This window comes from Eleginops maclovinus, chromosome 6 (genome assembly GCF_036324505.1).
Source record: "Eleginops maclovinus isolate JMC-PN-2008 ecotype Puerto Natales chromosome 6, JC_Emac_rtc_rv5, whole genome shotgun sequence".
Classification (NCBI taxonomy): Eukaryota; Metazoa; Chordata; class Actinopteri; order Perciformes; family Eleginopidae; genus Eleginops; species Eleginops maclovinus.
The window spans coordinates 1343124-1370996 of record NC_086354.1 but is presented as its reverse complement, the minus strand read 5'-3'; the positions used below and the strand labels follow the sequence as shown (position 1 = coordinate 1370996).

Here is a 27873-nt window from a genome sequence, read left to right as displayed (position 1 = left end):
AGTCAGAAACGTAGTTGTGAAATGGAAGGCCACAGGAACAGTCCGTGTGAAGGAAAGATGTGGTAGGCCGACAAAAATAGGGGAAAGGCACAGGCGAAGGATGGTGAAAATGGTCACAGAGAAGCCACAGACCACCTCCAGAGAACTACAACAACATCTGGCTGCTGATGGTGTAGTTGTTCACCGTTCCACAATCCAGCGTACTTTGCACCAGGAAGAGCTCATTGGAAGGGTGATGTGCAAAAAGCCTTTCCTGAGTGTTAATCACAAGAAGAGTCGCATGAGGTATGCAAAAGCACATCTGGACAAGCCAGAAGCATTTTGGAACAAAATACTGTGGTCAGATGAGACCAAGATTGAGTTATTTGGTCATAACATGAACAGGTATGCATGGCGAAAAAAACACACTGCATTCAATGAAAAGAACTTGTTGCCCACTGTAAAATTTGGTGGAGGATCTATCATGTTATGGGGCTGTGTGGCTAGCACAGGTACTGGAAAACTTGTTAAAGTTGAGGGCCACATGAATTCCTTACAGTACCAGGAGATTCTTGACAAGAATGTTCTAGAGTCAGTCACAAAGTTGAAGCTACGCCGGGGTTGGATTTTTCAGCAGGACAATGATCCTAAGCACCGATCAAAATCCACCAAGGAATTCATGCAGAAGCACAGGTACAATGTTCTGGAATGGCCATCCCAGTCCCCAGACCTTAACATCATTGAAAATGTATGGATTTATTTGAAGAAGGCTGTCCATGCACGGAGGCCAAGAAACCTGACTGAACTGGAGACGTTTTGTGTGGAAGAATGGGCCAAAATACCACCTGCCAGGCTTAAGGGACTTGTCTGTGGCTACAGGAGGCGTCTACAGGCCGTTATTGCAGCAAAAGGAGGCAATACTAAATATTAATGGAATTATTTCTTAGGGGTGCCCAAATTTATGCACATGCCTATTTTTGTTTGAATGCACATAAACATGTTTCTGTTTGACCAATAAAAGTTATTTCACTACTGAGATGTTTCTGTTACCATAAGGTATAACATATGTTAAAATGAAGTTGCTGCTTCAAAAGCTCAGCAAGTGACAAACTGATGCAGTGGTTTTCCTAAGGAGTGCCCAAACTTTTGCATACCACTGTATATATATATAATAGGCTAGTTGTATTGTGTTGTAACATAACTTGAATCTTCAAAATCTAATCTAGTGCCTACTGTACCAGCCTGTGGGGGCAGTGCTATGATCTGGGGTTGCTGCAGTTGGTCTGGTCTAGGTTCAGCAACGTTATGTGCCCAAAGAGTGAGGTCAGCTGACTACCTGAATATACTGAAGGACCAGGTTATTCCATCAATGGATTTTTTCTTCCCTGATGGAACGGGCATGTTCCAAGATGACAATGCCAGGATCCATCGGGCTCAGATTGTGAAAGAGTGGTTCAGGGAGCATGAGACATCATTTTCACACATGGATTGGCCCCCACAGAGTCCAGACCTGAACCCCATTGAGAATCTTTGTGATGTGCTGGAGAAGACTTTGCGCAGTGGTCTGAATCTCCCGTCATCAATACAAGATCTTGGCGAAAAATGTATGCAAGACAGAAATAAATGTTGTGACATTGCAGAAGCTTGTGGAAACGATGCCACAGCGAATGTATGCCGTAATCAAAGCTAAAGGCGGTCCAACGAATATTAGAGTGTGTGACCTTTTTTTTGACCGGGCAGTGTATAACAGCGACTTCATTTAACCATTTAATTGTATAAATAATTTGTGTGTGTGTATATGTGTGTATACCTAACAGGAAGAGGAATTCTATCAACAGAAAGCCTCCTCTGTAGATCCTGACCATAGGCCAAACATCATTACTGCGGATCACCACAGCCCCTGATGAGAGAAGAGCATGTCACTTTACCATTTACCAACCATGTGTACAAATAGTTTTAAACAAGTTTTAAACTTCTTTCCCCAATATTATTTATAGAGGGAAAGAAGGAAGAAGGGAAGGAAGGAAGGAAGGAGGAGGGAGGAACGCAAGAAATAAGGAAGAAGGACATAGAACAGAAGGAAGGAATGTAGGAAGTAAGGTCAGAAGGAAAAAAGGAAGAAAGGAAGGAAAGATGGAGGGAAGAAAGGGAAGACGTTACGCATCGTTACGTTAAGGTCCGTTACGTTAAGGTCCGTTACGTTATGTGGCGTTATGTTAAGTTACTTTATGTTACATGACGTTACGATACATAACGTTAAGATACATTACGTTATGTTACATTACGTTACGCTGGGTTAGGTTAGGTTACGTCGTGTTACATTATGTCATGATACGTTACGTTATGATATGTTAGGTTACATGATTTTACATTACGCTATGATACATTACGTCATGATACATTAAATTATGTTACATTCTGTTACGCTGGATTAGGTTACGTTATGTTACATTATGATACATTAAGTTATGTTAAATTACGGTAGGTTACATTGTCCAGCAGTGGCTCAGTCGGTCCAGCAGAGGCTTAGTCAGTAGGGGCTTGGACTGTGAATCGTAGGTTCGCCGGTTCAAGTCCCCAAACAGACATGAAATATGGAAAGTGGACTGCTACTTGGAGAGGTCCCAGTTCACCTCCTAGGCCCTGCTGTGGTGTCCTTGAGCAAGGCACCGGACACCTCCAATCCCCCCTCCCCATTGCTCCCCGGGCGCTGCACAATAGCTGTCCACTGCTCCTAGTACTAGGATGGGTCAAATGCAGAGGACCAATTTCATTGTGTGTGCTTTGCTGTGTGCATGTATGTGACAAATAAAGAGGATTTCATCCTCCGATTCTATCTATCTTCTATCTTCTGTCACGCTGGTTTAGGTTACATCATGTTACCTTACATGATGTACGTTACATTACGTTACGCTGGTTCAGGTTACATTATGTCATGTTACGTTATGTTATGTTACATTATGATGCATTACGTTGTGTTACATTCTGTTACACTCGATTAGGTTACGTTATGTTAAATTATGATATATTACGTTATGTTACATTCTGTCAAGCTGGGTTACGTAACATGATGTTACATTACGTCATGTTACATTATGCATGTTACATTACGTTACGCTGGTTTAAGTTACGTTATGTCATGTGACGTTATGATGCATTACATTATGTTACATTCTTTTACACTGGAATAGGTTACGTTATGTAACGTTACATGATGTTACGTTACATTATGATACGTTACATTATGATACGTTACATTATGATACGTTACATTATGATACGTTACATTATGATACGTTACATTATGATACGTTACATTATGATGCATTACATTGATGGTGTTACGTTGGGTTAGGTTACGTAAGGTCATGTTACATTACGTTACGTCATGTTACGTTATGTCATGTAACGATATATTATTATGTTACGCTGGATTAGGTAACTTTATGTTACGTTACATGATGTCACGTTACATTATGATACATTACGTTATGTTACATGATTTTACGTTATGTTATATTACGTTATGTTATATTACGTTATGTTATATTACGTTATGTTATATTACGTTATGTGTTATGTTATATTACGTTATGTTATATTACGTTATGTTACATTACGTTACGCTGGGTTAGGTTACTTTAGGTCATTTTACGTTATGTTATGATACATTATGTTATGATACATTATGTTACGCTATGTCATGTAACGTTATGTTACGCTATGTCATCTGACGTTACGTCACGTGATGTTATATCACGTTACGTTGTCATGTTACGTTGCGTAATGTTACTATATGTCATGTTACATTATGATGCATTACATTATGTTACATTCTGTTACACTGGAATAGGTTACGTTATGTAATGTTACGTTACATTATGATACGTTACATTATGATACGTTACATTATGATACGTTACATTATGATGCATTACATTATGTTACATTGGGTTAGGTTACGTAAGGTCATATTACGTTACGTCATGTTACGTTATGTCATGTAACGATATATCATTATGTTACGCTGGATTAGGTAACTTTATGTTACGTTACATGATGTCACGTTACATGATGTCACGTTACATTATGTCACGTTACATTATGTCACGTTACATTATGTCACGTTACATTATGTCACGTTACATTATGTCACGTTACATTATGTCACGTTACATTATGATACGTTACATTATGATGCATTACATTATGTTACATTGGGTTAGGTTACGTAAGGTCATATTACGTTACGTCATGTTACGTTATGTCATGTAACGATATATCATTATGTTACGCTGGATTAGGTAACTTTATGTTACGTTACATGATGTCACGTTACATTATGTCACGTTACATTATGTCACGTTACATTATGTCACGTTACATTATGTCACGTTACATTATGTCACGTTACATTATGATACATTACGTTATGTTACATGATGTTACGTTATGATATGTTATGTTACATTACGTTACGCTGGGTTAGGTTACTTTAGGTCATTTTACGTTATGTTATGATACATTATGTTACGCTATGTCATGTAACGTTATGTTATGCTATGTCATCTCACGTTACGTCACGTGATGTTATATCACGTGATGTTATATCACGTTACGTTGTCATGTTACGTTGTCATGTTACGTTGCGTAATGTTACTTTATGTCATGTTACATTATGATGCATTACATTATGTTACATTCTGTTACACTGGAATAGGTTACGTTATGTAATGTCACGTTACATTATGATACATTACGTTATGTTACATGATGTTACGTTACATGATGTTACGTTACATGATGTTACGTTATGATATATTACGTTATGTTACATTACGTTACGCTGGGTTAGGTTACTTTAGGTCATTTTACGTTATGTTATGATACATTATGTTATGATACATTATGTTACGTCATGTTACGCTACGTCATGTAACGCTACGTCATGTAACGCTACGTCATGTAACGCTACGTCATGTAACGTTATGTTACGCTATGTCATCTCACGTTACGTCATGTTGCGTTACGTCACGTGATGTTACATCACGTTACGTCATGTCATCTTACGTCATGTTACGTTACATTTTGTAACATTATGTCATCTTATGCTTCGTTATGATCCTTTTTTAGCTAAGGAAGGAAGGCAAAAAAAAGGAAGGAAAGAGGAAAGGAAGGAGGAAAGGAAGGAGGGAACGAAGGCAGGAGGGAAGATTAGAGGGAAGGAAGGGAGGAAGGAAGGAAGGAAAGAATGAAGGAGGAAAGGAAAGAAGGAGGGAAGGATAAGAGGGAAAGAAGGAGGTAAGGAACGAAAAAAGGACGTAAGGAAGAGAGGAAAGAACGAAAGAGGGTAGGAAGGAGGGAATGAAGGAAGAAAGGAAGAATGGGAAGGAAATAAGGAAAGAAGGAATGTCAGAAGAAAGGGAGGAGTGAAGGAAGGAAGAAAAAAGAAAGAAAGGAAGAAAGAAGGAGAAGAGGGAGCAAGGAAGGAAGAAAAAAAAGAAGGAAGGAAGAAAGAAAGAAAGAAAGAAAGAAAGAAAGAAAGAAAGAAAGAAAGAAAGAAAGAAAGAAAGGAATAATTGTGGGAAAGAAGCATGTGTGTTACCTGTGATGACCACAGTGACCATTAGGACAAGGAACACTCCACAGTACAGCCCAACTCTGAAGGTGGTCCAGGCAGGAGCCGGCTGGGGGGGGGGGGGAAATACCACAAATCTCTGAGCACATATACAGCAGGCTTGTGAATGGATACACACTGAGACACCACTGATTCTCTGTGGATGTCATACAGTGCTCAGCGTAAATGAGTACACCCCCTTTGAAAAGTAACATTTTAAACAATATCTCAATGAACACAAAAACAATTTCCAAAATGTTGACAAGACTAAGTTTAATATAGCATTGTTTAACTTATAACATGAAAGTAAGGTTAATAATACAACTTAGATTACACATTTTTCAGTTTTACTCAAATAAGGGTGATGCAAAAATGAGTGCACCCCACAACAACAACTACTACATCTAGTACTTTGTATGGCCTCCATGATTTTTAATGACAGCACCAAGTCTAGGCATGGAATGAACAAGTTGGAAACATTTTGCTACATCAATATTTTTCCATTCTTCTCTTTTAGAGACTGGATGCTGGATGGAGAGTGATGCTCAACTTGTCTCTTCAGAATTCCCCATAGATGTTCAATTGGGTTCAGATCAGGAGACATACTTGGCCACTGAATCACTTTCACCCTGTTCTTCTTCAGAAATCCAACAGTGGCCTTAGATGTGTGTTTAGGATCATTGTCATGTTGGAAAAGTGCACGACGACCAAGGGCACGGATTGATGGTAGCACCTTCTCTTTCAGTATAGAGCAGTACAAATATGAATTCATGATGTCGTCAATGAAACGCAGCTCCCCGACACCAGCAGCACTCATGCAACCCCACATAAGGACACTGCCACCCCCATGTTTCACTGTAGGCACCATTCATGTTTCTTTGTATTCCTCACCTTTGCGATGCCATACAGTTTTGAAGCCATCAGTTCCAAAAACATTTATCTTGGTCTCATCACTCCAGAGTATAGAGTCCCAGTAGTCTTCATCTTTGTCAGATATGGGCCCTGGCAAACTCTAGGCGGACTTTTTGTGCCTGGGCTTCAGGAGAGGCTTCCTTCGTGGACGGCACCCATGCATGCCATTCCTCTGCAGTGTACGCCGTATTGTGTCACGGGAAATAGTCACCCCAGTTTGGCTTTCTACTTCCTCAGATAACTGCAGTGAACTTGCATGCCGATTTTCTTCCACCCTTCTCATCAGAAGACGCTCCTGTTGAGGTGTTAACTTCCGTGGACGACCTGGATGTCTCTGTGAGATGGTTGCAGTTCCATCTTTTTGAAGTTTTTGTACCACTTTTGCTGCAGTATTCTGACTGTTAAGTAAAGCTTTGCTGATCTTCTTGTAGCCTTCACCTTTGTGGTGTAAAGAATTATTTGCTTTCTCTTCCTCGTGGTGCCATTGCTAACAACAAGAAATGGGAAGGGGTTTTCTTTAAGTAACACCCTTTTATAGTCAGCTGTCTGCTGGACACCTGTGTAATGAATAATTAGACTCACCTTTGTTTGATTATTGTTAAATTAGACATTTGTAGTCTAAAATGTAGCTTTGCTCCAGAGACTTTCAGTGGGGTGTACTCATTTTGCATCACCCTTATTTGAGTAAAGTGAAAAATGTGTAATCTAAGTTATATTATTAACCTTACTTTCATGTTATAAGTTAAACAGATGTGATGTAAAACTTAGTCTCGTCAACATTTTGGAAATTGTTTTTGTGTTCATTGAGATATTGTTTAAAATGTTACTTTTCGAAGGGGGTGTACTCATTTACGCTGAGCACTGTACATGTGATCATACAATCACATCGGAGTACAGGTAGTCCATCAGGGTGGGATCGCTGCAGGTCTCCTCTTATCACATTGTATCAGGATCATATGCAGTAAGATCACAGTGGAAGTTGAGAGGTGTTTAGACTTGTGGTATGTTTGTTTTTGGGTCAAATCATTTTGCAACAAAAAAATAAGCAAATTCTCCATTCTGAAGTAGCAGCAATTAAAAATGATCAGATAACCAATTGTTGTCAGATTGTGTAACTTTTGGGAGAAGAAATGTCCATGTAAGGGTCACTATGCTAAAAGTTGCTTTCTTTTACTGAAACACGACAATAGGAGCATGGGCTTTGGTTTTGTTCACAGAAGTGTGTGTGTGTGCATGTTTGTGTGTGTGTGTGTGTGTGTGTGTGTGTGTGTGTGTGTGTGTGTGTGTGTGTGTGTGTGTGTGTGTGTGTGTGTGTGTGTGTGTGTGTGTGCATGTGCATGTGTGTGTGTCAGACCTGTGCAGCTCCCAGGGGGGGGACCCTTAACCTCTTCATGGCCCTCTGCCGGTCACCGCCTTCCAACTCTGTTGTGACCAATGCCTGAAAACACAGAGAGGATGTTTAAGTCTTCTAGCTGACGTTTTTGAAGGTGACTGGTTCATCAATACTAATGGAGCATCTGTAAATGAAGAGGTGTGTGTGTGTGTGTGTGTGTGTGTGTGTGTGTGTGTGTGTGTGTGTGTGTGTGTGTGTGTGTGTGTGTGTGTGTGTGTGTGTGTGTGTGTGTGTGTGTGTGTGTGTGTGTTCACCTCGGTCTCGGAGATGAGCTGTGTGATTTTCTTGCATGTGTAAAATGGAGCAACTTCAACATGAGCCACCCTCCAGTCAGCCCCTCTGGAAGTCTCCAAAATCTTATCATGCTTCTTCAGGATCTTCCTGAAACCTGTGAAGTTCAGGTTCTGCAGAGACAAACAGGGGGGGGGGCAATCAAAGCGGCTGATTGAAGATGTGAAGGATATGTCAGGAGGCTCTGTATGTGGTCCAGCTGTGTTTCTGTGTTTATTATTAACACTTAGTGTGCAGTACACCCAATACAGTACCAGGATTAACAGAAATACCAAGCTGGGAACAAACGTGCAGTAACACACATCTGACATATTATAAAACTGATGTGATGAAACATCGAGCACAACTTTATTTTGAGTTGGCTTTATGTCCACCTGATACATTGAGCTCAAATTATTATTATCATTAATGTGACCCAAAATGTTCTCTCTAAAACGTATTATGAATAGTAAACCATAGCGAACCATGCTCCAGTTTCCTGAAGTTGCACAGGAGAGGATGATAACGCAACCTCCTTTTTTTATTTTCTAAGAATATAAAATCAACAAATGGTAATTGGTGTGAAGAGGTGGACGGAGGGTTGATCATGCTCTGTGTTTTTGATTGAGAGCATACCTGATAGTTCTGCAGCAGAATGAGGCTGAGGTAAAACTCAGAGAAGGCCAGCTGCAGGTCCTTTATGTTTCTGTGTTTGCAACGCTCCTGCTGCGACAGGGCGAACACAGTCTTCCTCTTCCTCAGCCCCTGCCCGTTGGCCCAGCTCTCCCTCTGGGCGTCCAGCGAGGACTGCAGTTCGTTCTGCAGCGTGGCAAACCGCCGCTGGGCCTCAGCCAGCTTTTCTGGAGGGAGGAGAAGAATACAAGAAAAAGGATGAAGACAATTTGAAGTGTAGAAGGCCAGTGCAGGATAATAATCCCAACCAACTGTCAGAGCTTTATTTAGTGTGTGTATGGAGCAGAGGTAGCAGTCATTACCGGAGTAGAAGGTGTTGATCTTGGCCAACTCTTTTTCACATGTCTGGAAGAACTTCTCCTCAAACTTGGCATAGTACCTCTTAACTGTATCCTCATCTGTGACTAGAAGGAAATATCAGCTGTTAAATTAGTGAACCTTCAAAACCAAAAAGACTGTTGCTCTCAGAGCACTGGTTCAATCACCTGATTGGACCTGAATGGTGAAAAGGAGGGCAGAAAACACATTTTATGAACCAGTGTGTTGTGCTGTAACAATGTACATTTCCCCTCTGTGAGATGAATGAAAGTATTCTGATTCTCCATGAGCTCCCTCCGAGCAGCAGAGGGAGCAGCAGAAGACACAGAGGGGTTTATTTAAGCTGTGTAACAACCTGTGTATGTTTATAGCATTTCACACCAACTATTCAGCATGGAGTGAGTGGTGAACTGAAGTGCTATAGTGTTGATATAGTGTTGTCAGATTTTGGGGTTTTCATTAGCTGTAAGCAGTAGTCATCAAGATTAAGACAAATAAAGGCTTGAAAGATTTCACTTTGTGTATAATGAGTCCATATAATATATGAGTTTCCTTTTTTTTTATTGACTTAATGAAATAAATGAACCTTTCCACCATATTCTAATTTATTGAGCTGCACCTGTATATGCTGTTCATATTTAATTAGTTGCTATTCTTTCTGTAGACATTTGAGTCGATAGTGTTCACAGTGAGGTGAGTTTATACTGTGGACAGTCACTACTGGATTATTTTAAATCAGAATATGAGAATGGAATAGGGAAAACTGTGAATCACTGCAACATGTGGCTATAGAGACCTAAACAACAGAGACATTTAAGAATAGGCTCAGACAAATTAGACATGCTGCAAATGAGTCAGTCTGTGAGCCACACCACAATGTCTGTATCCCTGCACACTATATGGACTACATTACATCCATGTTTTTTACTTTATGTTTACATGCTGAGAGAAATGCCACTAAAATCAGGGGATAATCACAGAAAGTTCTTTCATCCTGAAGGATTACTACATTTAAACTACAAATGGCAACATCATGGGAGAGAAAAATTAGGGCATCGCCAGACTCAAAAGAATTCATTCGTAGAAGAATATACATTTCTTTAAATAAATTCTATGGCAATGCATCTAATAGTTATTCAATTATTTCAGTGTAGTCCAAAGTGGCTGATCCCTAGCTACTGTTTAAGTGCCTTTGAGCAAGATAGAGTCCTGATGGCGGTTGGCACACCTCCACAGGGCAAACTTGTGTGCAACTGTGACAGTAAAGCAGGGTGTTGCTGGAATATGGAGCCAAAAAACATCAATTGTCAAATGGAAAGTATAGCCTATTACTGAAAAACAGACATGTCACAATGATAATAATTATAATAATCATGGCACATGAGCCCAGTCAGAGAGAAAAGAGCAGAATAAGGCCAAAAAAGGATAAGGAGATTACTGGAGTCTGACTGTTGGTTGTTTTCTGCTCTGCTGATGTTGGGTAGTGGTTGGGACACTCCAATTGAGTTAATTTGGCGTCTTGTTTAAAAGCAGCCAGTCTGAAACAGTGAATCACTGAGGGTGCAGAGTCTGACTCAAAAGCACCTGCAGTCTGCGTCTGCTGACAGGAGAGCTGCTCCCTCATCGCTTCCTGTCTGCTTTCTGAGGAAAATGACTGGACTGTGTACACACAGAAAGCATTAGACTCAATGTGAGGAAAAGGAATTCTCTTTTCGATATGGTATTTGGCATACAAGTATATATTATTGATTATCAACATCCATCCATCCATCTTCTCCTGCTTTTCTGTCAGGGTCGCGGAGGTAACAGCTCCAGCAGAGAGCCCCAAACTTCTCTTTCCCTGGCCACATCAACCAGCTCTGACTGGGGGATTCCAAGGCGCTCCCAGGCCAGCGAAGAGATATAATCCCTCCACCTGGTCCTAGGTCTACCCCTCGGTCTCTTCCCAGCTGGACGTGCCTGGAACACCTCCCTAGGGAGGCGCCCAGGTGGCATCCTCACTAGGTGCCCGAACCACCTCAACTGGCTCCTTTCAACGCGAAGGAGCAGCGGTTCTACTCCGAGTCCCTCCCGGGTGACTGAACTTCTCACCTTATCCCTAAGGGGAGATGCCAGCCACCCTGCGGAGAAATCCCATTTCGGCCGCTTGTATCCGCGATCTCATTCTTTCGGTCATGACCCATCCTTCTTGACCATAGGTGAGGGTAGGAACGAAGATGGCCTGGTAGACAGAGAGCTTTGCCTTCTGGCTCAGCTCTCTTTTCGTCACAACGGTGCGGTAAAGCGACTGCAGTACCGCTCCCGCTGCTCCGATTCTCCGGCCCATCTCACGCTCCATTGTTCCCTCACTCGCGAACAAGACCCCGAGATACTTGAACTCCTTCACTTGGGGTAAGGCCTCATTCCCTACCTGGAGTGGACAGTCCATCGGTTTCCTGCTGAGAACCATGGCCTCAGATTTGGAGGTGCTGATCCTCATCCCAGCCGCTTCACACTAGGGATCGACCGATATGCTTTTTTCAGGGCCGATACCGATATCAATTATTACCAAAAAAGGAGTCCGATAACCGATATGTAAAACCGATATTAAATTTTTTTTTTTTTAAAAACCAATATGTCAGTTGTCAAAAAAAAGGCGATATGCAGCAGAAATGTAATTCAAAAGTATTTAATAGTTCTTATTTTGTAACACAAAGTGTAGGAAGCTGCCTGCAGCATTTAAAAAAAAATATGCATATAATGTAAAATCATAGAAAAATAGAAAAAGTAAATCATATCACTCCCTGATGTTTAATGAACTAATGAATTAATTGAATAAATAAAATCACTCCCTGTAGATTAATGAACCAAAAAATGGCAAAAAAAACCCACTTTGGTTTACTCAAGTCTAGTATTCCCAATTTAGCAAGAGTAGGTTATGGTGGAGGAAGCAGAGCTTTTCTGCATTTTCTCCAGTGAGGCGGCTTCTGGTTTTTTCATATATAGCAGAGACCTCACTGAACACACGCTCACTTGGCACAGAAGAGGGTGGGGCACACAGGAACTTCCTTGCCTTTGGAGCAAGAAGCTTGAAACGGGTCTCATGTTGGCATATCATATCAACATCTCAGGTGATTGAGGTGTTTGTTTTAACTTCTTATTTGTGCAGTTAGCAAAGCACGTCATATGACAGGCCTACTGAGGTGACTTGCGCCACCAGTCATCCATTCACTCGCAGCGATGCAGATTGCAGACAAACGGACGGTCATAACTCGTAACAATAATGGGCCCAAGCCCGTATGACAGTCAAGTTTTTGACCGAAAAATGTCACGTTTATCTTGCTGTATCCACCCGTTGACCAATAAAAGTTTAAACAAATCTGATTTATCGTCAGTCAATTGCGACCAGGTAAGATAAACAGCTAGCTAGCCCTCTCCATAACACTGCCTGAAACATGTTATAATTTAGCTCGAATAGCTAAACCTATCGTCTATCGTCTGTGACTGTCAGGCACTGATGAAAACTGAGGTTTAGATTGGTGTAGGCCTATTTATTAAAAATGCTTAGGGAAAGTGAGTAAAATGTAACAAATGATATCGCTGGTGTTTCACAGAATTTTAGCTGGGACAGAAAACTTTTACTGGATAGGTAGATTTAAAATGACGAGTGACATCAGGCGAACCACGCTCCCTCCGTTGCGGACACTGATGTAACTCATAAGAAAACGAAATTATTCCAAATTAGTTCAATACAAATATAAGGTCTATAGACTACAGCTATATGAACTACCAAATTGTGAGACATTTAAACGTAACGTTACGTTTTGTAAATGGCTAGCTAGTTTGGATTATGTTTCAGTAGTTAGACTGACATCTATTAAGGCTCTATTGGCGAACTAGTAAACTAACGTGCATCAATCGGGAATTAGCTAAATGGAGGAAATGGGCGCTTTGCTTATGGGTCCGGAATGAAAGAGAATAGCTTACAAAGTGGTGTTATTGCAACTTCAGTGTAGTGGATTGTGATTCATTGCAACTTCAGCAATGAATGTACGTTACCTTACCTTTGAAAAATTAGCTCCGTACCGTTGAAGCCCAGTCTGCTACTGCCTCGCTGAGAAGCCAAACTGTTCTGAGCATTCAGTCCTCCATCCTGATTGGCTGGATCCGTGCTCACTAACAAATCAGATGGTGTAGTGGGTGGGACAATGCTATCGACCACAGAGTGGCAAACGCAGGGAGTGAGAGACGCTTTACAGACAAAGTAGCGCGTTCCATTCTTTATCCATTTCAATATCGGCTTATCGGTGGAAAAAATGACCGATACCGATTATTATAAAAATGCTAAATATCGGCCATAATAATCGGCCCGGCCGATAATTGGTCGATCCCTACTTCACACACGTAATGTGAGTAATGTGATGCCTCTGTAATTGGCACACACCCTCTGATCCCCCTTTTTAAAAAGAGGAACCACCACCCCGGTCTGCCACTCCTTCGGTAATGTTTCCGACTTCCACGCAATGTTGATGAGACGTGTCAACCATGACAGTCCACACCCAGAGCCTTCAGCATTTCTGGGCGGATCTCATCCACCCCTGGGGCTTTGCCACTGTGGAGCTGTTTAACTACCTCAGTGACTTCCCCCTGTGAGATTGGAATTGATCCCCCTTCATACTCCAGCTCCGCCTCTAACATAGAGGGCGGAGTTGTCGGATTCAGGAGTTCCTCAAAGTGTTACTTCCACCGCCTTAACACACTATCAGTTGGGGTCAAAAGCGTCCCATCCTTACTGTACACAGCTTGGATGGTTCCCTGCTTCCCCATCCTGAGGTGTCGGACGGTTTTCCAGAACAACTTTGGTGCCGACCGAAAGTCCTTCTCCATGGCTTCTCCGAACTTCTCCCACACCCGCTGCTTTGCCTCGGCCACGGCTGAGGCTGCTGCCCTTCGGCCCCGTCAATACCTTGCAAATGCGTCAGGAGTACCCAGGGATAACATATCCCGGAAGGCCTCCTTCTTCAGTGGGACGGCTTCCCTGACCACCGGTGTCCACCAGGAGGTTCGAGGGTTACCGCCCCTTGAGGCACCAAAGACCTTGAGACCACAGCTCCCCGCCGCAGCTTCGGCAATGGAGGCTTTGAACACCGCCCACTCTGGTTCAATGTCCCCAACCTCCACAGGGATGCCTGAAAAGCTCCGCCGGAGGTGTGAGTTGAAGGCCTCCTGGACTTGGAACTCCTCCAGACGTTCCCAGTTCACCCGCACTACACGTTTGGGCTTACCAGGTCCATCCAGAGGCTTCCCCTGCCACTCAACTCAACTCACCACCAGATGGTGATCAGTTGACAACTCCGCCCCTCTCTTCACCCGAGTGTCCAAAACATGCGGCCTCAGGTCCGATGATACAATAACAAAATCGATCATGGACCTTCTGCCGAGGGTGCTTTGGTACCACGTACACTTATGATCATCGTTATGTTCGAACATGGTGTTGGTTATAGCCAATCCATTACTAGCACAGAAGTCCAGTAACAAACCACCACTCCGATTCAGATCAGGGGGGGCCTTCCTCCCAATCATGCCCCTCCAAGTTTCTCCATCATTGCCCACGTGTGCGTTGAAGTCTCCAAGCAAGACTAGCGTACATGCATAAGCACACACAACAGTCAAGAGTTTTCCCCCCCATAACCCGCAGGCGTAGGGAGGCAACCCTCATCAACATAGTTCTCCAAAACAACTTGAGGGGTACTGACTATACATTCCTTATGACACAATGCTAAATTGCTATGAAAATCTGAATTCAAAAGTTTGTTTTGTTTGTCAAATATGTTTTCCAAACATGTTATCTGTCTTATGATTTTGTATAAAATGATATAGATGATTTGACAGCCAATTGAAGGCTCAATGGAACGGCTGTTCAGAATCAAAATCAGAGATCCTGTATTAGTCCCACAGCGGGCAAATTGACATCTGTTCATGTGACAGTAAAGAAGCTGCTGTGTCTCCTTCAGGATTTTTAGTCCAGTAGTGTGAGGAAAAAGGATAGCCATAAACTCTATCCCAAAAAATAACTAATTATTGACTTTATTCGGTCCAGGGAGCATTATGGTCAACTCTTTGTTTCTGACTAAGATCTAGAGCATGATCCCCATTTAGAAAGTTGTGAACATTTTTGAGATCAATGGTGGATGGGGAAAGGTTAATTGAAAGCTAATGGTTAGAGAGAGGAACTTTCTTCTGGGCTTTTCCAGGACTCCCGTCACAGAGCATCAAGGGAGGGAATTACCCGACCACAGTTGAGAAGTGTACAAGTATTTTTGGTTAATTATGAAACTGTGGGCAGATACATTTGTTAATGAATGGGACACTGCAAGACAAACAGCAGCTCCACATTAAAAATAAACACAAAGATCAGATTCTGAGATCATGGTAATAATCAAATCATGTGTTTTTATACCAATATGGGTCTTTGAGGACTGTCAGCATACTTAGATACATGTTTGTTTGTGTGTGTGTATGTGTATGTGTATGTGTATGTGTATGTGTATATGTGTGTGTGTGTGTGTGTGTGTGTGTGTGTGTGTGTGTGTGTGGTATTAGTACCTTCAATAGATGGGGCCTGGTCCTGAGCAGCATACAGCATCTCTTTGAAAGCCTGTAGACACAGGAGAGAAACCGTTTCCATGGTTAGACATTGTCCCGTGACCTTGTTGTTCTAACTTCACAGTCACATGTCAGGCTGCTTCACAAGTTAATGTGATTTTTCAGACAGTATTTTGTCAAGTCTGTTTTTATGAAAAACAGCTAAATCCAGCAGGAAAATAATTGGGGTATTGTTTTTTCTCCAATGTCTCATTCAAAACCCAATTGAAGCCAACAAGTTTAACAACCTCCAAAACCCAAGATTCACTCTGATCTGTGTGCTTTGTGTGTGTAAAATGTGGACATGGCAGCAGATTGTCTTAAGTTTCCTTTTTCGTGTTTTGAAGGAAGACATTTTACATGGGAGGCTATTGGACAGCTTTTTTTGAGTTTTTGCGACGTTGATCACTATTGGGCCAGAACGATGGGTCAGTTTGGTTTGATGGAAGCCCTGGAGCAGGCCTGACTAATTTTGCTCCTGAAATCTTAAGAAATTATTTGAATTATTATTTTATTGTATTTTGGGTCTGAGAGCAGTTTTGAAATATTTTTTCAGAAGATTTCAAAGACCCTCTACACTAAGTCAGTGGTTCTCAACTGGTGGGATCAATTTTGAGTGGGTCGCAGGTACGCAAACGAAAAAAAAAATCTATGTATATATATATATACATATATACATATATATATATATATATATATACATATATACATGTATATATATATATATATATATATATATATATATATGTATGTGTACATAGATTTTTTTTTTCGTTTGCAAAAATTAGATGTTGATAAGTCAAAAACTGTAAAAGATATCAAACATCTGAAAGGATTTTTTATAGCTGAATGTCTTGTCTGACCGTTTTAAAGTGTCTAGCTGAAAGTATCTGGAAAGAGTATTATATTGAACACGGTGTAGGTAAAAGAGGATTTGAAGGTTCCTCCCATTGACTTACGTTGGAAAAAAATAGTTGAAAAAGCTGTGTGCTGAAATTGCTGAATGTTTTGATATTTGAATGGTTTCTGTAGCTGAAAGTACGCTGAAGTTATTGGAAGCCAAAAAAAGTACGGAAGAAGTGAAATTAGCGGAAGAATAAAGAACATTAAAGGTCTCCTATTATGCTATATTTGAACAATATATTGTCGGGCCATATCTATACACAACATGTCTGTGAAGTGTTTTGCTCAAAATAACAAACAGATCCCCTATTGTAAAATGTCTTATCCCCTTCTATTTCAGCCCTGTTCCTGAAGTGCTGATTCTGTGACTGTAGCTTTAAATGAACTAGCTGCTGCTGGCAACGCCCCTAAGGAGCTCCTGCTGGCCACGCCCCTTTGGAGCTGCTGCTGGCCCCGCCCCTTTGGAGCGTCATGATCTCTCATCTGAAGAGTTTTCTACCGGGAGAAACTCAGCTAAACGCTGCCGTGATTAAACGCCATTCTCAGTGTTTACCACTAGAACAGAGACATTATATAGAACATCTCTAAGTCCCTCCTGCAGACATCCTGCTGAACACACAGACACACAGAGCTGCGCGAGCGAGGAGATTCAGCTCGCCCTGTATATTGCGGCCAATTGATTGGGACGTGTCAGGAGGGCGGGACGTTGCCAGGAGTTCAATGTAAAGCCAGCCCACATTTCCGTTTTTACGTCATAAGGACAGCAAATCTGGATCTGCTCGTTTGTATCCCCATTTTTGGAGATGTGGGTAAGGAGGAAAAGAGAGAGGATTGTATTTTCTGACACTTTGTGAGTCTACTTACACACCGGGGACACATATGTATGTATAAAAGACATCTAAAAGTGCATTTTGCATAATACGGGACCTTTAACACAATAACTTGATCTGTATGGTGCCCGACCAACTTCTTCATCTCTCGCCCACTTAACTGGTTTTGCACCAAGGTCCAGCTTTTGTTGTTTGGGTGGTGGGAGACCTCCTGCTTTAGTCGCAGCTCTCTGCTTCGCTCCACCTGGTGGGACTTGCTCTGTAAATTTGACTGTGCAGTGCAGCGACTCCAAATGTTTCTTCAAATTTGACGTAGTGTTTTTGAAGCTAGATTAGCACTTTGTCTCCAGCACAGAGAGAACAACGAACCTTGATATTATCATCTGTAGCTGACTCAAACTCAAAATAGTGACTGTATTTCCAGCTAGAAAACGTGCATCTCTCTCCTCCCTCCATTGTTGTTTACGTTTGTGTTGCTGCGTGGTATTACACGTGAGTTGTCCTCGTGCTGAAAACGTGACTTAATTGTTGCATAGACTTAACTCCCCGAGACGCAAGAAGAAAGCAAAAATATATCTTTTAACTAAGGAAAATGACACAAATCGTAACGCACGGTGACTTGGATAAGTAACTTTAATCTGATTACTGGTTTGGAAATAGTAACGCGTTAGATTACTCGTTAATAAAAAAAGTGGTCAGATTAGAGATTACTAAGTAACGCGTTACCAACATCACTGCGTATGACTGCTGCCAGCGTTGCTGCAAGGGTTAAAGGGGTGGAGGGTCAGTCTGTTAGTGCTCAGACCATACGCCGCACTCTGTATCAGAAACAGAAGTACTTTATTTATCCCAAACTGGGAAATGTTTGCATTGCAGCAGCGAAATGCAAAGAGAATCAAAACAAATACAAATAATTAGAACTAAAATATAAAGTAAAAATAAAAATGAATGAAATTGAATAAAAATGAAAGTGAAATATACAAATGTATCAAATTGGTCTGCATTGCTGTCATCCCAGAAAGAAGCCTCTTCTAAAGATGATGCACAAGAAAGCCTGCAAACAGTTTGCTGAAGACAAGCAGACTAAGGACATGGATTACTGGAACCATGTCCTGTAGTCTGATGAGACCATGATACACTTATTTGGTTCAGATGGTGTCGAGTGTGTGTGGCAGCAACCAGGTGAGGAGTACAAAGACAAGTGTGTCTTGCCTACAGTCAAGCCTGGTGGTGGGAGTGTCATGGTTTGGGGCTGCATGAGTGCTGCCGGCTGTGGGGAGCTACAGTTCATTGAGGGAACCATGAATGCCAACATGTACTGTGACATACTGAAGCAGAGCATGATCCCCTCCTTTCGGAAACTGGGCCGCAGGGCAGTATTCTAACATGATAACGACCCCAAACACACCTCCAAGATGACCACTGCCTTGCTAAAGAAACTGAGGGTAAAGGTGATTGACTGGCCAAGCATGTCTCCAGACCTAAACCCTATTGAGCATCTGTGGGGCATCCTCAAACCGAAGGTGGAGGAACGCAAGGTCTCTAACATCCACCAGCTCCGTGATGTCGTCATGGAGGAGTCGAAGAGGATTCCAGTGGCAACCTGTGGAGCTCTAGTGAACTCTATGCCCAAGAGAGTTAAGGCAGTTCTGGAAAATAACGGTGGCCACACAAAATATTGACACTTTGGGCACAATTTGGCCATTTTCACTTGGTACTCACTTTTGTTGCCAGCGGTTTAGACATTAATGGCTGTGTGTTGAGTTATTTTGAGGGCACAGCAAACTTACACTGTTATAAAGGCTGTACACTGACTACTTTACATTGTATCAGAGTGTCATATCTTCAGTGTTGTCCCATGAAAAGATATAATAACATATTTACAAAAATGTGAGGGGTGTACTCACTTTTGTGAGATACTGTATACTGTTACTGTGATATATAAACTGTGTGGTTTTATCTACAGACAGTTCCTGAATCGATTTTTCAGAAAATATGACATCGCTTTGGCTACGTTGCTTGCGCTGAAAGTTGAGAAAGTTAAATTTTTCAAGCGTCGACGGAAGTGCCAGCCAATCAAATCCCGCATATGCAAATATGCCTGCACAGGCGCAAGCCAATCAAACCACGTGTATGTGTCCGGGGCGGGAGATTAATGTGATTGGTTGTTGGTCTCATTAACCCCAAGTGCCAGACACGCCCACTGGCAAGCGTCAACACAACGGAACCGTGTGTACACTGCGTTAGACTCATTACATACTATAACACATAAAAGAAAGCTTTAGTTATCACTATCTGTCCAAGCATTGAGAGCCAATTCCTACCATGAACTGGCTGTTTATTGTTAGTGACTTTATATTGACACAAATGTGTAGCTAAATGAAGAAGACCTACACACGCATGCTGGAATGACCTTTGTGAACCTGTAGATCCATAGAAGGACGCAAGTGGCTAAGAAAATGGTAGGCTGCGTCTTGCAGATAGGTGCTGAAAAAGGATGTTTCTTTGTTGTCTTATCGTCTTCAAGTCACATGAACTTGTTTAAAGAAAGGCAATTCTTTACACAGGTCATCACCGAGGGACAGACCCTAGTGCCACAGCTTTCATCCACTCTGCAGTGTGGTCTGTTAGTAAAATACTTAAGGAACAACATGGTCTTTTGATATTCATTTTTATTACATAAACTTTAATAAATACAGATGTTTGAATGAAATGTTTTAAAAAATATATAACTGTGACTCCTTTTAGCAGTGCTGATAATACAGCCGTGAGTCTCCATGCTCTGCGTTGGTATACTGCAGCTGCCCTGCTGTGAGGCTGGTGAGTGGAGTACAGTCATTGAGTCTCAGTAAGATTTGAGTAGGACAGGAGGACACACAGCCTCTTTCATACGCTCTCACTCCAGAGTTAGACAGTGAGCTGCCAGTCAGTGTTTCAGAAAGCTATCACAGCACAACACTACAATGGCCTCACTGTGAGCCAGCCGCTATAAGAGAGAGAGCTGGCTTCTGCAGCAGACATCAGGGCAAGTCAAGGTCATGCTGCTCAGTGTAAGAGCGCAGCCCCAAAACAATGTAAAGCACATCAGCACAGACTACCATCAAGACTCCGGATTTACATTTAGAGATTCTATGGCAGCAGCACGTTAGGTTTGTCTATGGTGATCAGGGAACAGATCCAACCTCATCTGCACCCATTTCAGCAGCCCTGGTAAACAAACAGCCAAATACAACAACGTCTATTTAAAATGACAAGTTCATAGTGACAGAGTGCTTTGTTTGTACATCTGAGTGATGACTGCACAATGTCCATCCAGAGTTTTTAATAACCAACAGCTGACTACTCATTAGAGTCTAGGTTGCTACCCTTTCCACTGTTCTATGCATGTACATTTTACTATCACCAGCCCTGGCCTATTGTTGTTTGTAGTTTGTGTTGTAAAGTGTGTCGAGTGGTTGCTTGGACTAGATAAGCACTATATCAATATAGTATTTTTACAATGCAGAGAGAAACAAGAGGCAGCCCACAGGCAGCTTCCCAAGCACTGAATGCAGCAACTTGACAACTGCACAGTGAGCATGAAAAGCTCCACTGGATAGCTGAATGTTCCTAAAACAGGGAATAGAGCCAAGGTACAGGTCTCTTGCCCCTTTTCCACCAACTGGATCCGGTTCAAGATCCGATCCTTTGCTTTTCTGGCGCTTTTCTGGTTCTGGCCTGTAGCACCCCTTGTGTTTCCACTGCTCAGAGGCCGAGTGGAGCTCAAGTGGAGCTGCGTCATTGCGTCATGACATAACCGTTTCCATGCCCTCTTATGACTGATTCATATTCACTCTCTGCTGTCACACAAGCAGCTGATGCATACCCCCCCTCCCCATAAGTATATGACTTTCAGTCTGAACTGACGCTGTTTGGCATCACAACACTATTATGAAAGTGTCTCTGGCATTAGACAGGTGATGTTAGCATAGCAACCGAAGCTACTTTGACCTATCTTGACTACTCTGTTATCCTATTGTGGCATAAGCTGTTTTCTACAGGCATATTTTACCGGCGTAGTTTTCGTTATGATTTTACTTCTGATGGCAACCTGTGTAGCCCATGTGTGTCTGCCTGCTCTTCTCGGAACGGATGGTGATTAAAGTAAAAATAAACAGCATCACACTGAGACCTGTTAGTGTTGCCTGACTTTATAAAGTGTGTGTTTTATAAGTGTGTGTTCGCGTTCTAGTCACTTTGCTCAGTGATACTACTTGTTACAACTTGTACTCGCTGTACTCGCCATTAACTGTTATTGCTCAGGTTATTCTCCCCCATCCGAAGTAAGCGTGACGTATTGGTTCGTATCGGATCTTGGATCTTGCCGGGCAGCCGAGTGGGACCAGAAAGATCAGTTTTTTCTGTGCTTAAAGCTGGCGCTGCTGCGTTGGAAACACAAAAAAACAGATCTTTATCGGCTCCAGCTCCGACTCAGGGTTGGTGGAAAAGCTTAACTACCTCCTTATCGGAATTTAATTAATAATTCCCTAAACCTCTACTGCGTTTAAAGACGTTTCTTGTGAAGCAGCATGTCTCCCTGCAGAGCATATGCTTCAGTGTCCGTCTGTCTCAGTTCTGGAAGTCCTTGCTACTGTCCTCCTATATACAGCATGTTTGGAGTCTGCACATTGAGCAGGTTGGGACTGAGGGAGCAAAGCGGTATTCTTTATCATCCAAGCTGTGTTTTTTTTTTATTAGATAAACATATATATGATCAATTATTATGTGAAATAGATTTGACTGAAATGACAAATATTGGCTTTGGGCAGACTGGAGTGACTAAAATGTTCAATTACAATTTGATGAGTATAGGAATCGACATAGGGCCACTCTTTAAAAGATTCAGACCAAAGAGAAGAAACATTTTGACCAAAATGAATGAACATTATGTTGACTAAAAATTGATAAAAAATATATTGTGTTGTTGTAGTAGACTGAAACTATATTACAACCATCAAGGATAAAAATGACCTGTTATTTTGTCTTAAGACTTAGACCAAGACTAAATCTAAAGCAGCTGCCAAAATGGACCTTGCTGGAAAACTCTGTTCTTGCTTAACCATAGTTATCCTGAGGCCCATTGAACATACAAGTGTGTGTGTGTGTGTGTGTGTGTGTGTGTGTGTGTGTGTGTGTGTGTGTGTGTGTGTGTGTGTGTGTGTGTGTGCGAGATCAGTAGGCAGGCTCAGCATGTGCTATGGAGTGAGTTTCCAAAACCAAACTCACGCAGCTCAACAGAGAGAGGGCAGCTATGATCCTCACAGATTACCCTACTTTTGTGCTTTCCCCGTCTCCACCCTCCACCTCTTCACACACACACTCTCACACTCCCTCTCTAGGCTCTTAGCCTCTTGCTGGCCTTGTTAATCAACCAAGAGCATTTTCTCTTTTCTCTCACACACCTGCCTTCATCCAGACGTATGACTGGTGGCTAGTCCCTTAGACAGAGCACAGACCTGTGGGACCGAGAGTGTGTGTGTGTGTGTGTGTGTGTGTGTGTGTGTGTGTGTGTGTGTGTGTGTGTGTGTGTGTGTGTGTGTGTGTGTCTCCATGCTATGCTTTGTTTTGTTTTCCTCAATCATTCATAACAAGTGGTTTTGTCTTCCTTTTTCTGGCCTTCTCTGTTCCTCCTGTGTCTATTTATTTCATACTGGAAACCATCTTCCTCTCTTACTCACTCTCAGCATGTATCTTTTGTTTCGGTTCTTTTTATACATTATTTTCCCTCAGCCCCTCTCTCTCTCTCTTTATATCTTGACACCAAACTGTCAGTAGGATTATGAGTCAGAACTGGATTATGTAGGAACCTCACATCTCTACATCCTTTCTCTATTTTTATTTTTTTTAGTTACTTGTTCCGGTTTGTGCTCTTATCACAGTCAGATGGGAGCCAATGCTTTCAGCACTCAACTTTTGTACTAGTTTCCTCTCTTTCTCAATCTATCAGTGTTAAGGCTTTGTTTTTCTTCTCCATATGTTTCCCTTTGGTACATGAAAGAAGTTAATTAGAGGTTCTATGGGGATTATCTCAATAAAGTCAGCATAGATGTAAGATTATCTGCTTTTCTCTCTTTTAATCCCTTGTTTCTGTCTCCACAGTTATTCTCACTTTTTTTCTGATGACATTTTCTGGAATCTGTTTCTTGTGGGTCACATAACTGACCAGCATCTTTTACCAAAAACTGGTCTCAAAGACTTCCATAAAGACAGCGCTGCTGCTTCTTAGGTCTGCAGTTTAGGCTGGATTTGTCCTAACATGTTGATAAGGCCTGTCCCATTCGGAAGGGTTCTCCAAATACAGTAACAAAGATACAGTTTGTTGCCCAAACACAGATGTAGGGCCCTGTCTATCCCCCCATACAGTGCATTACAGTTTCACGTTGCACTTCGTAGATATCCTCACATGACCATGTCGTATTTACCAGCCGTCAGTGTTCAGACGTTTAACAATAGCTTGTGAATAGAGAGGTGCAGGAATGACTCATACAACTCAGGAAAGAGTCAGCATTTGAATACTTCTGTGCAATATTCCAAAAGCATTGCTTTAGGAAGATAAACAGATGTGGTTAACTCTGACGGTTGAAGAGCAGTGTCATTTGTTCCAACGCTGATTATTTCTCTCCTGACGGAGGATGGGAATCTTGTCAATAAATCCTGGATCTTTTTCAAACCGGGCCCTGAGGTCCTCTGAGCAAGGCCTTTTAAGGCTGCCACGGACCAGGCTAAAAACTAAGGGGGATCATGCCTTTGAGGCGGTGGCTCCAAGGCTTTGGAACAAACTCCCCCAGGGCCTGAGAGCCGCTGTCTCAGTGGAAATGTTTAAGGGGCAGCTGAAGACTCTCCTTTTCTGACAAGCTTTTGGGTTGTCGGGGGAGGTGAGTTTTTAGCTGTCCCTACACCGGTGTTAATTTGTACTGTTGTTTGTACTTTTTATTGTACATTTTAAAGCTGTAATTGTGTATTTTACTGTGTACTGCCTGTAAAGCACTTTGTACATTCGTGTTGAGAAGGGTGCTATATAAATAAAATTGTACTTACTTACTTTCCATATGCTGTGTGGAAACAGTGTGTGGAGGCATTTAAGAAAGACGTTCCTGGTTATGGACTCACTGATATCTGAAATCCTTCGGGAAAAGTTGCCAACTGCTGCTGGGCGCACAATCTAAAGGGCAGTTCTTTGTCTGTGGCACACTTTAGACAGGATCTTGGAAGCGTTTGGTTAAATAAACTCCAAATGATCCAAAAACAATAAGATCAGTTTTAGAATAAGTGACCGAAGAGGTTATCGTCATGAAGATATCATAATAGACTATTATAAACAATTAACCAATACTGTAGGTGCTCCTGTCTGTAGCTTCAACACACACAAAGGCACACCTCTGTTTCCTTCAATACTGTAATTCAGAAACTTGAAACAGTATTATCATTTTTTTTCTTTTTTTTCCAGGTGGCAGAGTCAATATGATTTTAACCATGAAAGTATAAGATAATTCTAACTAATAGTGGAAGTTTGTTATTGTGTTATATAAGTTTGTCTGTGTTGTTCCAGCGAGCCTTCACTAAACACATGGTGCTGGGGACTGCAAGTGAAAAAGAGAATTGTTTATCACCCTTATTCTCAGCTTCTCTCTTCATTATGCTCGATGAAAACAGCTACCCTCAGCAAACTGACTTCCCATGAACTAAGGCTGCTGCGGCATCAATGCTGCTGTGCACAGACTCCAGAGCAGTATTAATTGGAAGACCGGTCAAAAGGAATATGGGAATTATATTACCAACATTGGTAACAAAAGCTTATAATGGAAGTGGTAAATAAATGTTGCAATATGGCGAAGTGCTACCTCAGTCCCCAGCAAGGGGATTTTCCTGTCTTTGACACGACTTTCAAATAGATAAAATGAAAGGTGATTCAACTTTGGGTAATCATTCAACCATACACTTAGCCTCATCTTTCTCATAAGATCGGAGGGTAACCTGGCTGTTGTATAAAACCTGTATGATCATCGCTAGACTGTTATCCCTTTTTTCCCATTTCACATTAATAAGCAACAAGACAGTTTGAGGTGAGCAGAGGGCTGAATACCTAGGTAGATAGAAAAATAATACTTCAAGACACTTGTGTGACAAGATGCTTCGACAGAAAAAGAAAAAAATTATAAATAAACACATACACTGCCTGGCCAAAAAAAAGGTCACACACTCTAATATTCGTTGGACCGCCTTTAGCTTTGATTACAGCACGCATTCTCTGTGGCATCGTTTCCACAAGCTTCTGCAATGTCACAACATCTATTTCTGTCTTGCATTCATTTTTTTTTTAAATCTTGCATTATGATGACGGGAGATTTGGAACACTGCGCAAAGTTTTCTCCAGCACATCCCAAAGATTCTCAATCAGGTTCAGGTCTGGACTCTGTGGGGACCAATCCATGTGTGAAAATGATGTCTCATGCTCCCTGAACCACTCTTTCACAATCTGAGCCCGATGGATCCTGGCATTGTCATCTTGGAACATGCCCGTGCCATCAGGGAAGAAAAGATCCATTGATGGAATAACCTGGTCCTTCAGTATATTCAGGTAGTCAGCTGACCTCATTCTTTGGGCACGTTGCTGAACCTAGACCAGAACAACTGCAATCCCAGATCATAGCACTGCCCCCACAGGCTGGTGACCTTTTTTTTTGGTTAACACAAAAAGCAATGAAATTTGTGTTTGGTAATTTCTTTCTTTGTCTTACCTTTCAGATGGTGAGGAACATGCATTTGTGGGAGGAGCAGCAGAGCTGAGTATGTGGGGTGACCCCATGACAAATGTGACAAATCTCCTCTGCCACACAGCTTTTTTTTGCTGTTGACTCTTTTGGTGTTGTTTGGTGGATTGGATGATTGAAGTCTGATGAAACAAGACATATTGGCAACAATTTATTAACAAGCAGCCTGAGTAGCGTGTGGAAGAACCATACACAGCCTGGCCTCTCCTCCTCATGCTGGTCTCCAGTCTGATCACACTGCTGTGGGATGGCATCCCATTCTTTAACCAGCATTGGTCCCAAGTCAGCCAGCGTGGTTGTGTTCGTCACTCTGGCACGGACAGTACGCCCAGCTGATCCCATAAGTGTTCAATGGGGTTGAGGTCAGGACTGCAGGCCATTCCCTCCTCTCCACTCCTACTCTATCAGTGCAGCAATCAGCAGAGCGTTCTCCGTGTGTTCTCCACACTGTGACCCTACGATCCATGTGCCGTAGGCCGAATCTGGACTCATCACTGAACATAATGTTACTCCACATGTTGAGGTTCCAGTGCAAGTGGGCCTGACAGTGAAGGTCAGTGGCAGGCCTTCTGACAGTCGTACGAGACCGGAGATTGGCTGCAGTTTGGCAGACGATATTTGTCACATTTTTAATGGGTGCAACCCACATACTCAGCTCTGCTGCTCCTCCCAAATGTGACACCAATGGCAATTTTGTCCATGTCTGTACACACACACACACACACACACACACACACACACACACACACACACACACACACACACACACACACACACACACACACACACACACACACACACACACACACACACACACACACACACACACACACACACACACACACACACACACACACACACACACACACACACACACACACACACACACACACACACACACACACACACACACACACACACACACACACACACACACACACACACACACACACACACACCCTTCCATTAAAGAAAGAAAAACCCACAATGGTCACTGAAATAACTTGAAATTGACAAAAGTAATAATAAATAAAAATGTATTGAAAAATAACGAATGAAAATCAGACATTGCTTTTGAATTGTGGTTCAACAGAATCATTAAAAAACTAATTCATGAAACTGGCTTGGACAAAAATGACGGTACCCTTAAGTAAATATTTTGTTGCACAACCTTTTGAGTGAATCACTGCAATCAAGCGATTTCTGTAACTCTCTATGAAACTTCTGCACCTGTCGACAGGTATTTTGGCCCACTCTTCGTTAACAAACTGCTCCAGCTGAAGGGTGCCTTCTCCAGACAGCATGTTTCAGTTCCTTCCACAGATGTTCAATAGTGTTTAGATCAGGGCTCATAGAAGGTCACTTCAGAATATTCCAACGTTTTGTTCTGAGCCATTCTTGGGTGTTTTTAGCTGTGTGTTTTGGGTCACTATCCTGTTGGAGGACCCATGAACTGCAACTAAGACCAAGCTTTCTGACACTGGGCAGCACATTTCGCTCCAGAATGCCTTGATAGTCTTGAGA

The 27873-nt window shown here is 42.0% G+C and overlaps 1 protein-coding gene across 2 annotated transcripts in view; it reads right to left on the bottom strand.

Moving 5' to 3' along the window:
- LOC134865804 (xenotropic and polytropic retrovirus receptor 1 homolog) overlaps positions 1–27873 on the bottom strand; it is a 43154-nt gene that overhangs the window by 9390 nt on the left and 5891 nt on the right. Inside the window, exons 2-8 of one of the 2 annotated variants that reach the window (XM_063885535.1) lie at positions 15768–15819; positions 9167–9268; positions 8808–9031; positions 8156–8305; positions 7863–7946; positions 5585–5666; positions 1790–1879 (exon numbers count right to left, since the gene is read on the bottom strand). In XM_063885535.1, coding sequence (XP_063741605.1) covers positions 1790–1879; positions 5585–5666; positions 7863–7946; positions 8156–8305; positions 8808–9031; positions 9167–9268; positions 15768–15819 — 784 coding nt within the window. The remainder of the gene's footprint in view (positions 1–1789; positions 1880–5584; positions 5667–7862; positions 7947–8155; positions 8306–8807; positions 9032–9166; positions 9269–15767; positions 15820–27873) is intronic. The other variant, XM_063885536.1, reaches the window with a different exon arrangement.